Below are 14,138 nucleotides of genomic sequence, written 5' to 3'. Positions count from 1 at the left end.
AAGATAAAAAGCAAACTTTGCTACTACAAAGTCTGATTTTATCAGCATGTCAGCACTTTTGCCATGGGAAACAGAAGTGAGCAATGAAGACTGTGAAGTGCACGTGTTTCCAGAGGAGCCCTGCAAACAGGCAGCTCAGGAAGGTAAATTCATCACCCTGCTGCAGCTTCCCATCCATGTGCAGGTCACTAATGCAACACCCTGGAATTGCTCAAGTCCTAAACTTTATCATCTCCTCTGGAAAGGAGCTTGAGGAGGGTTTGTAAACTAAATACAAATATTGAGACAAAAAAAGGAACAGAACCATCCTGTTTTAGAGGTGTTCCACAGGTATGTAAATGTGTAGAGCTTCCCCATTCCTCAGCTACCACAGACTGTGGAGACACACACACACACACACACACACGTATCAGACTCACCTGCAGTCATGTTTTTATTCAAGCCAAACGTGACTTTTTTGGAGCTGGGTGTCTGCAGTTTGTTCAGCTATAAAGCAAAATAAAGACATGAAATGAAATAAGATTTCTGAGGCAATGCTTTGAGAAATTTCACCTGCACCCCACTGATGTAAAGTAGCCTATTTCTTCCTTCATTTGCCTTAGAATTGTCCCAATCCTCTGGCACTGACTGCTGCTAAGAAGCACTGTTTTCCTAGCCAAAAGCAAACATTCCATTTGTGCAGAAATCACATATTCTCCTTAATGTCATTACATAATTCAACAACAAACAAGAAGACATTTGTGTGTTAAACAGATTGGCCCCACTGAACTCGGTCTTCAAACTGCTATAGAGAACTTGAAAAGCTTTAAATGTTAAAAAGGTCTAGAGAAGAGGGCAGACTTTTAAAGCCCTGCACTGTTGCCACTCCACAAATGAGAAGAAATGGAGGCTCAAAGTCCCTTTGAAAAACTGAAATTAGTTCAAGTTTTTGCTTTCTTGACAAGTGAGCAGATTCAGAATAGTGTGTGTTCAACAAGAAGGCTGAAAGCAGAAGGGAAGGAAAAAGAGATTTCTATAGCTCATTTTCCAAAACTCTGTAGCCATGTGTAGCATTCCCAGTTATATCTGCTCATGTTAAGAGACCAACAGGGAGTGGAAGACAGCAGGAGTGACAGCAGCTCCCTTTGCTGAGGAACTTGCTTGGGAAGACATTTGTCCCCACACTCAGCTGCCCTTTGTGAGATCACCTCACCTGCATGGGTGTCCTGGTGGAAGAGATGGTGCTTCTGGCTTTCCTGAAGAACACTGCCTTTGGTACAGTTGATTTTTCAAATTTTACAAAATCACTTCCTGGTTTCACTTTCTTTTTCTTTAATGGTGACAGAGGAGCGCTGCCTTCCTGTGAAGGTGGGAAAGAGAAAAATCCTTCAGTACAAAGTATTGTAGTTAACTAAAACCCAGTGCAGGGCTGACCACACACATCAGTTAATCATCATGTTTAGCTCCCAGCAGGTAATTTTGCAATTAGCATGTCTGAAAGCAGAAGTTTAAGGCAAACTCTGTGCAGAAGTAGGAAAGTCATTGCAAAGCACAAAAGGAAGAATTTGTAATAGATTTGCCAAGCCCAGCAGAGTGCCAACAAACACATTTTCTCCATGTGCATGAGGATACTTTGCAATTGATCCAGCTCTCCTGCACAAAAGTGATAATTTTTTTTCCTTCACCGTAAGCAAAAACTCTTCTGTGGTACCTCTGGATGAATAAGATAAATAACTAATGAACAAACACAGCTTTGGGCTAAGATGGAGACATTGAAGGAAAAAATGGAGTATGAAATCTGACTATATGTTCAAAAATTCAGCTATTGTGTAGTGCTACTGGTTTGCTGCCTAAAATTCATACTTTTATGGCATTTAAAGCAATTCTTGTCTCCAGTTCTTCAAGGCAGTTCTTAGGACTTGCACTGGCAGAGCTTTCTAACCTGCTGTTTGTGAAGTGTGGTGAGGGCAAGTGCAGTTATGCTTCTCATCAACCTAACAGACATGGAATTCCAAAGGCATTCACTGACAAACTGTGGAAAATGTACAGCTGATATGGCCTCGTTTGATTTGAAAACCAAAAGAGGCTATTTTGAAATCAAAAGAGGCTATAAAAGGCCTGCTTCAAATAAAATGAAAAACCACAAGTCTTTTAGTTTTCTGAATTGTGGAGACAACTCTGAAATAATGCTGGGTTTTTTTTCCCTTCTTCTCTTTCCTCTGAATATTAGAAGCTAATTCTCTGGAGGTGTGTGCTGCCCTTGAAATCAAGAATCAAAACATGCCCCTCATTTCTGGGCACAAGGCCAGGATTACATAACTAAAATCAGGAAATAAAACAACATTACTTTTCAAGCAACGAAAACAAAATTAGCAAAGCTTAATTTCCTCCTCATTTGTGCTTTTTAGCTTTCCCCTGCCCTCTTCTTTCTTCCATCAGTATTCTCCCTCCTCCTGACTCAACTTTCGAATATCTTTATTGTCTCCATCCCTCTCCTCCCTTTTAACACACACACTCACACAACTACGTGGACTGAGCAGGAAAAAGCAAATGCTGTAATTTCTTTGGAATTCCACATGAAAAGTGACCCAGTAGCCCTTGCCCTGACAGCCAAGAGCCCCGTGCTGGGGTTGTGCTGCTGCCCTTCCCTCACTGCCTACACTAAGTTGTGCCATAACTGCTTTCCATGAAGTCTGCAGGAATTTTTTATCTTGAATCTGTCACAGGTCTGGGAACCTGTTGGTCATCTGCAGCAAAATCTTACAGAAAGAGATGGGGGTGCTATAATCATATTTGCTTAGGAATTAAACTTTTATAGATGAAGAAAAAACAGGTGTGAAACATGGAATACTGAGGAAACAGGAGACAAAGCCAATGGTTCCTATTTTCTCACAGTGAGAGAAATGCTATTTGAATAGTAGGGAGAGAGGAAACCTTTTGGCTCTTCCCTCTCAACATTTCATCATCAAAAAATAGAAAATGTCAGTTATTTTATTTCTATTTAAGCAAAGTTTCAGTATGATTTTTTCTCTTGTGAAGGACTGAGTAGTCACCTCCATATACAAGGCAGCAGTACTTAACTAATCCTACAGTTTTCAACTTAAGTCAAACAAAAGTGAGCTCATAGGCTCATAACATGCAGTTTTAACTTTTTTGTACTCATAATCTCATCTGTGCTTTATGATTTTTTTTTTCCACCAAAGTGAGACTGTCAGCAAGACTTCCAAGAATGCAACTAAACCCCTGAATGTGTTAGGGTGAATATGCACATGGGAAATGAGCAGTTAAAAAGAATTTCAGTAGCAGGAGAGGAAAGAACACCTGCACTCTTTCTTAGCCACACTATCAAAACTATACAGTGCAAAATGCTTTTTGACTCTCAAATCACTGACAAAAATCAATCCTATTCTACTATTACAAAGAAGAAAATGCGGGTGGCAAGGTAGAGAGGTAAAAAAAATAGGTTGCTCCCAAACTGCAAGGCATATATTTTTGAAGAAGAAGACATCAGACCTTCCTAGTGAACAAATACAGTACTGTCTTTATAAAAAACTGGACCATTCATAAATGTGGTCACACTGTCACTGATGAGATTAAAGATCACAGTGTCATATTCTCTATTCCAGTGTTCCAATGTCTATTCTCTCTCCTCAAATACTTTCCCCAGACAGCGCTATCATTTTTTTTTTAAGATGGAGCAGTGAGTGAGCAAAAGAAGCCACTCCTGTAATTGCTGTGGGCAGTTTCACAAGGAGCTGATCTTAATCTTGTGTGCTGCTGCAGCAGAAGGGATGTTCCATTTTCCCATTTTTCATTGTTTTGCCAAAATATGATGCCCTTTGTGAGCATGCTGTAAATCTCAACCAGGGACCCAATGCAAAACAATAATTAATTAACCCAAGGACCAAAGGAAAAACAGACAAAAAAGACAACACTATCTTGCCCCTAACATCTCATTTTTCAGCTAGATGGGTTCTTCCAGCTGAGGGGTTGGCACAGGATTTAGTGTCATTGTGCAGGAGGGTGTGGCAATGTAGCAGTGTGTGGATTTCTGGGGAATCAAGTTCTTTTTTGGTGACAATGCACAATGACATCAGCAAGCAGCCCAGTCAGCCCCATGCTCAGAAAGCTAAAGCCAAATTTGAAAATGAACCTGGCAGTTCCTGAAGCAGGCAGAGAAAAGGATGAGATGTACATACCACCTTCCTGCTTTTCTTGCATACAGTCTCCAGAACTCCGTTGGCTTCAACAGGGATTAGCACCTCGTTCACTTTTCTCTTCTTTTTCAGAGTTGCTGAATTTTGACTGGAGACTTTCATCCCTTCCAAACCAACTAACTTTGTCTTTGTCTTCATTGTGACCTTTCTGGAGGGTGCAGATTCAGCCCCTGCCTTTCTTGGCAGGGTCCCCAGCAAGCTTTCCTTGCTGGGTTTCAGGTCAGTTTGCTGCACAGGGGGATCCCCATTCACCAGGACAGCCCCTGCCTTCTGCTTCTTTTTCACAGCCTTAGGAGGTAACAGTGTGGCAGATGGGCTGACATCCTCTGCTGCACCAGCAGTGCCTGGTCCATTCTGACACGCTGGTTTTGCAGGAACATTCTGTACTTTTGGATTCATTTTCTTCAACTGACTCTTTTTACTCTGTTCTGCGTCAGTCAGACTGTTCTGCACACAGACACTGTGATTTTCTCTGGTGTCAGTTGCTACATTTGTGGTCTCACTGGCCTCATTTACTAGCAATTTCTTTCTTTTCCTTTCCTTATTATTTTCTGGCACCTTTTCCTGGCTAGAAGCATTGGATCCAGATGTTTCAGCTTTTCCCTCCTCACAATTTCCATCAGCTGTTCCAGAATCAGCACTTGGGCTGTCCCTCTTCTTCCTTTTTTTCCTTTTCCTCTGGGGAGCTGATGACACCTTCACACTTGACAGCTCTTCTTTATCCTCTAAATCCATCCCAAAAAGAATGTCATAACATACATGTGAAACACAAATGTACTTAAAAAAACTGAATTCTATTCTATTTTTGTTCTTTTCTTTTAAAACAGGCGCACCATTTTCCCGTTATCAGCCTGCACAACAGTTTCACTGTTACAGCTGCTCAGGACACTGCAGTCTGATGATGTCTGGCCTAATTAATACTTTGCTAATTTTGCCTTGTCACAGGTAAGATCTAAAACATTCCCTGTGGCAACCCTATTCTTCATAGCAACATCCCTAAAAAGAGTTACTACCCACCTGTAAAGCCCATCAGAAGGGCAGCTCAGGGATTCAGTATTCCAACATCCCCAAATTCTTACATTCTAGCACTCATCTTGTTTTGAGACTGACATGTTTCTGCTTTTCTACAGTAAATGCACCTGCTCAAAGAAGCAATGCAAACAGCTGCTTCCAGTTCTACTTCTGACTGAAATTTTTGAGGAGAGGCTTGCCTCAGAATTCGGAAGAGAACTCCCTTCACTTTCAAAGAGAACTTAATTTCACATTTAACCTTCATCGCAACAGGACACACATCAGCACATCCTGAACAACAGTGTTGCTTTCCTCAGAACAGCTTCTATCTGACACCTTGCCAAACTGCACAAGTCACTGCACATTGTCTCTCTCCCAAATATTGATCTTGCCTTACCTTTTACTTTTTCCAGCTCGTTTTGCTGCCAAGGCTTGACAGCTTTTTTCTTTCGCTTTCGCCTACCGGATTCATCGTCATCTTCATCTGAAGAAACATCTTCAGGAATATCTTGGGGGAAGATTCCTGTTGAGGAAGGATAAGGCATCAGAAAACTGAGAGTCCTGCTTCTATGAACAGTTATACTGTTCATATAGAGCATAACTCCCACAGAAAGAAAATCAACTCCTTTTTCCCCAGCCAACCTTAAAGAAAAGCATACAACTGATTCCTATTTGTTTAAGAACAATAATCTTTCATTTAAGGACAAAGTACAGGGTTGCTCAAATTGTGAAAGGAATTTGGCCATCTCAGAAAAAATGTGTAACGTGTCTTAATGAGACTTCAAAAACCCACAAAACCCCCAATACAATATTCTTGAAATACACATTAAAAAAGAGGGAAAAAATTTATTCCAATACACATTGTATGGGAACATTATATTTCATTTAATGGAAAATAACTACTGTCTCTGTTTGCTGCTCAGTCCTTACCTTCTGCTAAGTCCTGGAACCTGCAGGTGAGAAGAAGGGAGAAAATAAAAACCAAAACATTATTATTCATTCAGTACCAATAATAACACTAGCAGAACAGCATCACTGTACTTATTATGGTTTTGTCAAAATAGGAACAACATATTTGTGCATAGGAAGTTACAAAAACCAGAAGAGTGCCTCAGAGACCCCCAAACTCAAACCAAATCACTGAAACTATTGAGAAAACAGCCATTTTACACTTTTCCTGCATCTATTCCTTGCATCACGCCCAACCTGGTATCACATGCTGCAGTTCAAACCCATACTGTGCAAATAAGCCCACCTGGCAGCAGTTGTCTGGTAACAATGAGCAACAGCATCATCATGTCACCAGGACAAGAGAGGCTGGGCAGAAAGAAAATCAAAGTAGCTTAGGATAAGGTGTATTTCAGCAGAACTCACTTTTTGACCAGCTTGTACAGCCTCTTTCTGTTCAGGGAAGGTATATTTTTCTTACTTGCGAACTCGAATATTTTGTCAGCAACAGCCTTGTAATCAAACTGTTGGAGGGAAGTACAACACAGCTGTTCTTAGTTTATCCATGCAAGACAACCCAGGGCAACTCGTGTTACAAATATATCAAGTATTAAGTTCAATAGGTAAATTGTAAAGATACACATCTTGAAACAGACACTTCCCCTAAACCCCAAATGTTTTCCTCTGTTGAAATTTACACCCCCTTCACACAGGGACTTGTACAGATGGCTGCCTCATTAACAGAACAGCTGAACTCGGTATCACTTTCTCCAATGTGCCTAACCTTAATTCTTACTCAAGAGAGAAGCCAACCCACTTCAAAACTCCCATAAATATTTAGCTGAATATCAGATTTAAAGTGTGCCATGGCCTAATTCTTGCTTCAAAGCCACAGATGCATGAAGTGTATCCACCTGCGTGTTTGATGGGAGGATCTGTCAGAATCACTACACTGCACTGGCCTGGGTCTGGAAAACCCAAATTCTAACATATTAATCTCTCTCCCTATATATCCCATCATCCATGTTCAATGAAAATTAGGCTGGTTGCTTCCCCATCCTCACTGACTTGGCTTTTAGCACACATATTTTTTAACTCTTGAAACAGGAAGGGAGGAGCAGAAAACAAAGTATGGGAGAGAGGAAAGAGGAACTTAGACATGAATTTATTTTACTACCACTCACAGAATACACATTACATAAATATAACCTTACAATAAATCAAAGGAGATTAAAACTGTGTAACACGTTCATCCATTAACACTCTTTACTTCTGCACCTCTTGAAAGGGATGGGGAAAAAAGACAGCAGAAATATCAGTAACAGAGCAGAAGAGCCACAAACCTGAAGAACAGCCCCGATCCCATCATCAGCATTTTCATGGATATCCTCTGTTTCTTCAGAGTTCTGTGCTGACTTTCTTGACAAACATCTGTCTGCTATTATAGAAAAAAGACTGAATATTAATGCTTTGTCTGAGATAGCGACTCCAAAAGAACAAGCTTTTTTAAGCACATCTGAAGGGAGGAAATGGAAAACACAACTATCCTTACAACACCCTAAACATGTTCAGAGCAGAAATGTATTTTCAGGAAACAGGTTCTTCCATCCTAGCAACTCTTCCCAGAGCAATTTAGAGTTTCCTCCTTACCTTTGGTTTTAAGCACATCTTCATTTTCCTGTTTGCCTTCTTCAGAAGCAGTCTCCTCATCACTGTTGGTCCCCAGCTCCTTCATCAGGTCCTCGATGGCGAAGGGTGACTGATCCACGATCATCTCAAAGACCCCGGTGGCCACAGCATGGAGCACACGGCGGCTGTGTCACAGGAGAGCAGGGTGAGCACAAGGCAGACCACCAACACCTTCCCCTCTCATGTTAAAAATGTGGGAATTTGAGGGAAAACGGATGAGAAAGAAAGTGGAAGAACACCAAAATCTTCAGATGATGAAAGTGAACCTGTTACTCCTTAAAGAGAAGTCCTTTAATCCAAGCAGTGTCCTGCTAATGTGCCACTCTTAAATTTCACTCTTTATATGCTGAACTATATTATACTGCAAAGAAGCAGCTCAGCTGCTCTATGCATTAAAAAATTAACTGGACAAATTAACCAACAACAGTTGATATAGTTCTTACAAATCCATGGAGACTATCTATAGCTTAGATAAATACAAATTATCTTCAAATGAGTGTGCACATTGCTGGTAAAATACCCTTTTTCTCTAAATTCCGAAATTATGATCCTTTGATCCATTTATTACTATATTCAGAGTTTCTTAATTCTTAAAAAATATTTGTCCTTTCATTCAACTTACTCCTTTGATTTGGCAGCAATTTTGCAGAAAGGTTCGATGAACTTGAGATTCTGGTCTGCTGTGAGCTGTTTGATTAGAAAGAAAAATAATGAGTACAGATAATGCTGTATGGGTACACTGAAATTCTTTGAATATTGGTGTTTGTACAGGAATTGGTGTTAGGGGATCTTCTTTAACAGTCTTCCAGCATATTATCTAATTCCAACTGGCAGAGGTATCCAGGGCCTTTTTTTTACCACTGCTACCACTAACTTCCAGATATTCCCTAGAAGTATTATCAAAACACTGACTGCCTTGCAGATTTTATTCTGCTGAGTGCAGAAATGCAACAAAGCTTCTTACTTTAGATAAGGAGGCAGAGAAAGCTTAAAGCATTTTGTTTACTTTCCCAAAGGTCTGTAGCAGAAAAGAATAAGATTTGAGTTTCTCCTAACTGGGCTGCTTGCACCAAAACCCTCTCAGCTACAGTAGAGCTAAAGATAAAGACCCTTCCCTTCAAAATCCAATTCATGAGCATCATCTGTGATTTCAAATAGTTTGGGGGGCTTGCTCCTCTCTCCAGGCTTTCAGTGAGTGGCTTAACAACAGCTGTGTGACTATAGAGCTGCAGAAATTATTGGGGCTCCAAGTGCTCACACTTCTCTGGTGCAGACTTCTTCCTCCACTTGATCCAAAACCCAGAACCTCAAAACCTGCAGGCAGGATTGGTTTGAATACTGACTGTAAGGAATAGGAATGGAAAACTGCTGACAGCTTTGTCCATTGCAAGGAGAAGTATCAGTGGCCTGGGAAGAACATGGGGAAGCAGGAAAGGTGGAGGGACAGGAGAGATGCTCCTTGGCTTTGCTGCTGCAAAACTCTGCACCACTGGAACAGCAGCCAAAATTAAGGGCCATAAATCAACTGTCACAGCAACACACAACAGAGCAAGACAGATGTTACCAGCAAAACAAGCATCTGGATGTGGAGGGTAAACTGCACAATGCACAAACAACAATAAGCAAATATTAGACAACTGTGAAAGCTCACTTTCCTCCTCTATTTAGGTGTTACACAATGAGCCAAGAGCAGGCTTTATATGAGCCTTTGCAAAAGCAAACACTGGAAAACATGTTCACACAAGGGAAATTACAGGGAGTCCCCTCTGAAACAAACAAATGAGAATAGTCTAACTTTTCTATTACTATTTTTCCAACCTCAATTTGAAGCAGCATAGCAGTACTCAGGAACTTGAGAGAAACTACCATATTCCCACTGTCAAAGACATGAATAAAAGCATAACTTGTAGTAAGTAACTTTCTTCATGCTCACTCAGTGTTGTTCTATTTAAAACCATTAAAAATTACGTAATTTAAACATTACATTTCTTTTAAGATGCTTCATGAAACAGTTAACATCAATCAGGAATAAAATGACAAAGTATTTTCTCACCTCCTTTGCACCAACTTTAGCCAATTCATCCAGATAGATATCAATGAAATGGAACTTTATCCCAGTGGGAGAATTGCTGTCTGGGTCCATAATTTCCTTCATTAACAGCTGCAGCAATGGTTCAACTAGACTGGAAAAAAAATAATGAGGGGAAAAAAGAACAATATATTCATATTCAATTGCTCATGTCTTATTTGCCTTGAAAACAAACTCTTGTCTTGAAAACAAACTCCACTTCTTTACAATTATGGACAACTATCCAATTTGAACTTTCTTCCTTCTTTTTTCACCCTGAGGCCTATCATTGCTATCCCTCAGGATAGTGAAGTTTTGTATATTCCAAGCTTTCTCCCCTGGCATTCTTTGGGCCCTGCGGCAGTTTTGCCCAGAACAAACATTTCCAGCCCCAAAGAGAATTCAAAACACTGAAAACCCATAAACATTCTTTCAGTTTTACTTTAATACACCTTTCTTCAAAAGCATTTAAAAGACAAGAGGGAAGAAATTCATGCTGGGCAGCTTCTCAGCTCCACTCAGGAGGGAAAGGCAGTTCTTGAGCTCCCTCACTCTGCAAAGCAAGGAGTCGTGATCCTCTCTTCCCACACTGCCTCCTTCCAGGGAAAGATGGAGGCCAAAGCCATAGGAAATCTTGTCAGAGATCAGTTTGGGTGACCATGAGTGTGGGAAGAAGGGCTTCAGCTTTATCAAACCTCCTCCCACACCTTCTGCTCCTGTCAAGGAACATTTTCATCTCCTCAACCTGAGGGCATTTACCCAGTGCAAAATTCCCTTCTGTTTCCACAAAAACACACCTGAGTGCATTCCACATTTCAGAGGGTGACAGAGAGAGAAAGGATAACCTAACACTGGGTTATCGAGCACTTTTAATTGAAAGATTTTAATCTCTTCACTAATTTAAAGACAACAAGCTTAGAAGTGGCACAAGGGCTCTAGACAGAGAAAATGACTGCAATTATTTGCCTTTTAATAGAATATAGAAGAAATACAACCAAACCCACTGATGTTTACAACAAACAGGAGGCTAATTTACAATTAAAGGGTTCTGTCTTATCAGAAGAAAAGTCACCATGATTAACCACAGTAAAATAAATACTTAAAAAAAAAGAGTCAGAGCCAATCAGAAAACTATAAACAAGCAAAAAAATTCCTTTTCTGTATTTTCTGGGATGCAGGTTCCCTGTCTACAGTCTCACTGTAGGTGATATTTCATTGATAGCTCTTCTGGCTACAACAGAAAATTAAATACATTAAATACTGTATTTAATTTAATGACATGTAACACTTTACTATGTTACTAAACAAAGTGATATGAAGAATGAATAAGTCTTAATGTTAAGACTTCATGACAGTGGCATCTATGGAAAAAAAAGAATATATTAAATGAAAATATATTTGAATACAGGTATATTGGGTGACTTGTTTATGATGCAACAACATCGAGAAATCTGCTTACCCCTCATCCCATTCACTTCTTTTCAGCACTTCAAAGGATTGCCTCAAAATCAGACGCATTAGCTGCAAAGCACAAAATCTGTTATTAAACATGCTGTTTATGAGAACAGGTAAAGGAGCCACTGTGACTGTAATATGAACAGATTTCTTGGTAATCCTCTATAGCACAAAGTGGAAGCTGCTTCAAATGAACGTTTTGACAGATTGTCTATCATGTAAAGCAAGGGTGCTGTGAAGCAAAAAAGACAACAAACTATTTTCATATGCTAAGCACAAAAAAATCCATGATCATTTCTACTATACAGCTTTCTCTTGATTCACAGCCCTGATTTCTTCATTAAGAAATCTTAATTTCTTCATTCTTACCCTTAAGCTAAGAAAAGACACAGCTTAAACTGGACACAACAATATGGGACAGATGGTAGCAATAGTAATTTAATTTACTTGAAAATTTCACTAAGAAACAGTCACACGTAAAACAACCACATTCAGCTGGCTCAAAACACTTCACTTATTGAAGTAACTTATATCTGCTAATATTGGGAAAGAAAAACCTCCAGTGAATGTGCCTGCAATTAACTTCTTTCAAAGAAGAAGATAATGGGATTTTGTTCTTTACAGAGGTATGCTTTCTAAGATTTTAGTTCCTGTTTTAATATTCTGTTTCCTATAGAAAGAATTCTGACTACTGAATGTAGTACAGTGGAAACTTTACTGGTGGAAAGTTGGGCTTCTAGTGCAAAGTCACAAAAGAGTCTTGAAGCAGTCTGATCTAAACAACTCACCAGGCAGCAACTGACAGAACAAGAGGACACAGCCTCAAGCTGTGCCAAGGGAAATAGGGGCTGGATATTAGGAAAAAGTTTGTCACTGAAAGAATAATAAAGTACTGGAATTGTCTGCCCAAGGAGGTGCTGGAGTCACCATCCCTGGATGTATTTAAACAAAGATTGGATGTGGCACTTGGTGCCATGGTTTAGTTGAGGTGTGAGGGCTGGGTTGGACTCAATGATCTTGAAGGTCACTTCAACCTAGTCATTCTGTGTGAAATCTGTGTTCTGTGTGAACTGCTGTTGATACAGTGTCTGTTGAGACAGTATTTATATTCCAGTATAGAAATCAATGAGAAAAATCCCTATGTTAGAAGGGAAAGCCTTTGACCACGATATAAACTGTACTGGCTTTTAAGATTCATGCAGGGGTGAGTGAAAGGCTTTAAAATAAACATCTCTTGCAATGTGTCAAGAAGATGATACATTGTCTTCTCTTACAATAGACACCAATCCATGTGCAGAGTGGCCTTCCAGCACACCAGCACACCCATTTTCCAGGAGAAAACACCACCCAGAGAGGGATAATTACCATGTAATACTTGTCCAGGCGCAGATTGTCAATCCCGTTCCATTCCCGGTTCATTGTCTGCCAAAATGCCTGGATGAACAGGTGTCCTGCAAGGGGGAAGGAAAAACACCTGCATGTCTGACACAGTGGGCTGTTCTGCAGATCTGAAAGAATCTCCAGAAAGGGATGCAGTTCCCTAGGACTCTCCTAGTGACAGGGACAGAGCTGTATGAAGACAGGCTTGACATTGGGACGAGAATCTACTGAACTTGAGAACAATACAAGAAAAGGCACACAGCTCCTTTTAAAACCAAGTTTAATTACAGGGACAGATTTGTATCTATTCTGTGTTATATACACACAAGTTTGAGCAAAATATCTATTCTGCACCCATTTCTACCCATGCATTTTTGGCACTGACTGAATACTCCACTTCATAAGCATTTTGAATACCATGGGCTTAACAGCTGATGAAACAAGGTTGGTTTTGAGCAGGAAATACACAGAACAGTCTCTGCAGAAAGAAGAAGTAAGGGGACAAGTTTGTTTTGCCACCTATCCTGAAAACCCTCACCTGCATCACACTGAAGACATAACTGTTCTCCTGCACCAGTCAGAAAGAACCTGCAGCTCCTGCCTCCCTTAATGCAATCACACAAACTAGATGGACAGAAAGGAAAGAAAAACCCACCAAAACAGCCCAGCTCCTCTATCTGTCTGTCTTTATTCAGGCACTGTGATAGTGGAATCACTAAAGATGGAAGTACCTTACAAAACATTAGGCAATTAAATAGGACTTACGAGCTTCTGTATTCTGAAACACGTGGATAAGCTGTGAGATATTGGCTGCAAGTTCCTCCTAAAAGTAAATAAATATAATTAGTGTAGGATGTTTTAGAGTTTGGTCTTCTCACTAAACACATTAACAGCAAACAACAAGAAGCATGAATTTCATGAAACATGTCTCAAAATGAAAAACATTCTCTCAACATCTGCTTTAGTGCTGCAGTTATCTTTGCACTGGGACTAGGTCAGCTGGAAAAGAAGTTTCAACTGTATCAAAATCTGTTCATTTTAGTAGATCTCTGCACTAATCATCTTTCTGACAGCAGACAAAATTAAATTAGGGGGAGAAGAACCCCATGTATTTGAATAATTAAATGATGCAAAACTCATGGGGCACTGCTCTCATATAGGTCTCTGCAGAGGGGTGTGAGCTGTGTGTGACATAAACCTTGTTAATGCAGACAAGGGATTTGAAAATTGAGGTTACTGAGAGCCGTGACTCCAAAATCAGTATCTTTGGAAAGTGGGGAGACAAACTAGTAGAAGCTGATGAAAATATGCAGTAGGGACTAAGTTGGTAGTAGAGGAAGTGCTACTGAACTAACAAAGGGAAAGGAAGTGTGGAACTTTCATACTAAAAT

The 14,138-nt window shown here is 40.1% G+C and overlaps 1 protein-coding gene across 3 annotated transcripts in view; it reads right to left on the bottom strand.

Annotated features, from left to right (window-relative positions):
* The window catches only part of RRP1B (ribosomal RNA processing 1B), a 30,723-nt gene that overhangs the window by 11,364 nt on the left and 5,221 nt on the right, over positions 1-14,138 (bottom strand). For all 3 annotated transcript variants that reach the window (XM_083854865.1, XM_083854866.1, XM_083854867.1), the window contains exons 3-15: positions 13,513-13,570; positions 12,733-12,818; positions 11,372-11,433; positions 9,898-10,027; positions 8,467-8,531; positions 7,806-7,969; positions 7,499-7,593; positions 6,582-6,679; positions 6,138-6,157; positions 5,605-5,730; positions 4,179-4,921; positions 1,193-1,339; positions 420-486 (exon numbers count right to left, since the gene is read on the bottom strand). In XM_083854865.1, coding sequence (XP_083710991.1) covers positions 420-486; positions 1,193-1,339; positions 4,179-4,921; positions 5,605-5,730; positions 6,138-6,157; positions 6,582-6,679; positions 7,499-7,593; positions 7,806-7,969; positions 8,467-8,531; positions 9,898-10,027; positions 11,372-11,433; positions 12,733-12,818; positions 13,513-13,570 — 1,861 coding nt within the window. The remainder of the gene's footprint in view (positions 1-419; positions 487-1,192; positions 1,340-4,178; positions 4,922-5,604; positions 5,731-6,137; positions 6,158-6,581; positions 6,680-7,498; positions 7,594-7,805; positions 7,970-8,466; positions 8,532-9,897; positions 10,028-11,371; positions 11,434-12,732; positions 12,819-13,512; positions 13,571-14,138) is intronic.

Source organism: Zosterops lateralis (assembly GCF_965231275.1).
Source record: "Zosterops lateralis genome assembly, chromosome: 2".
Classification (NCBI taxonomy): domain Eukaryota; kingdom Metazoa; phylum Chordata; class Aves; order Passeriformes; family Zosteropidae; genus Zosterops; species Zosterops lateralis.
The sequence above is the reverse complement of the archived record's forward strand: the minus strand, read 5'-3'. Positions and strand labels throughout refer to the sequence as shown.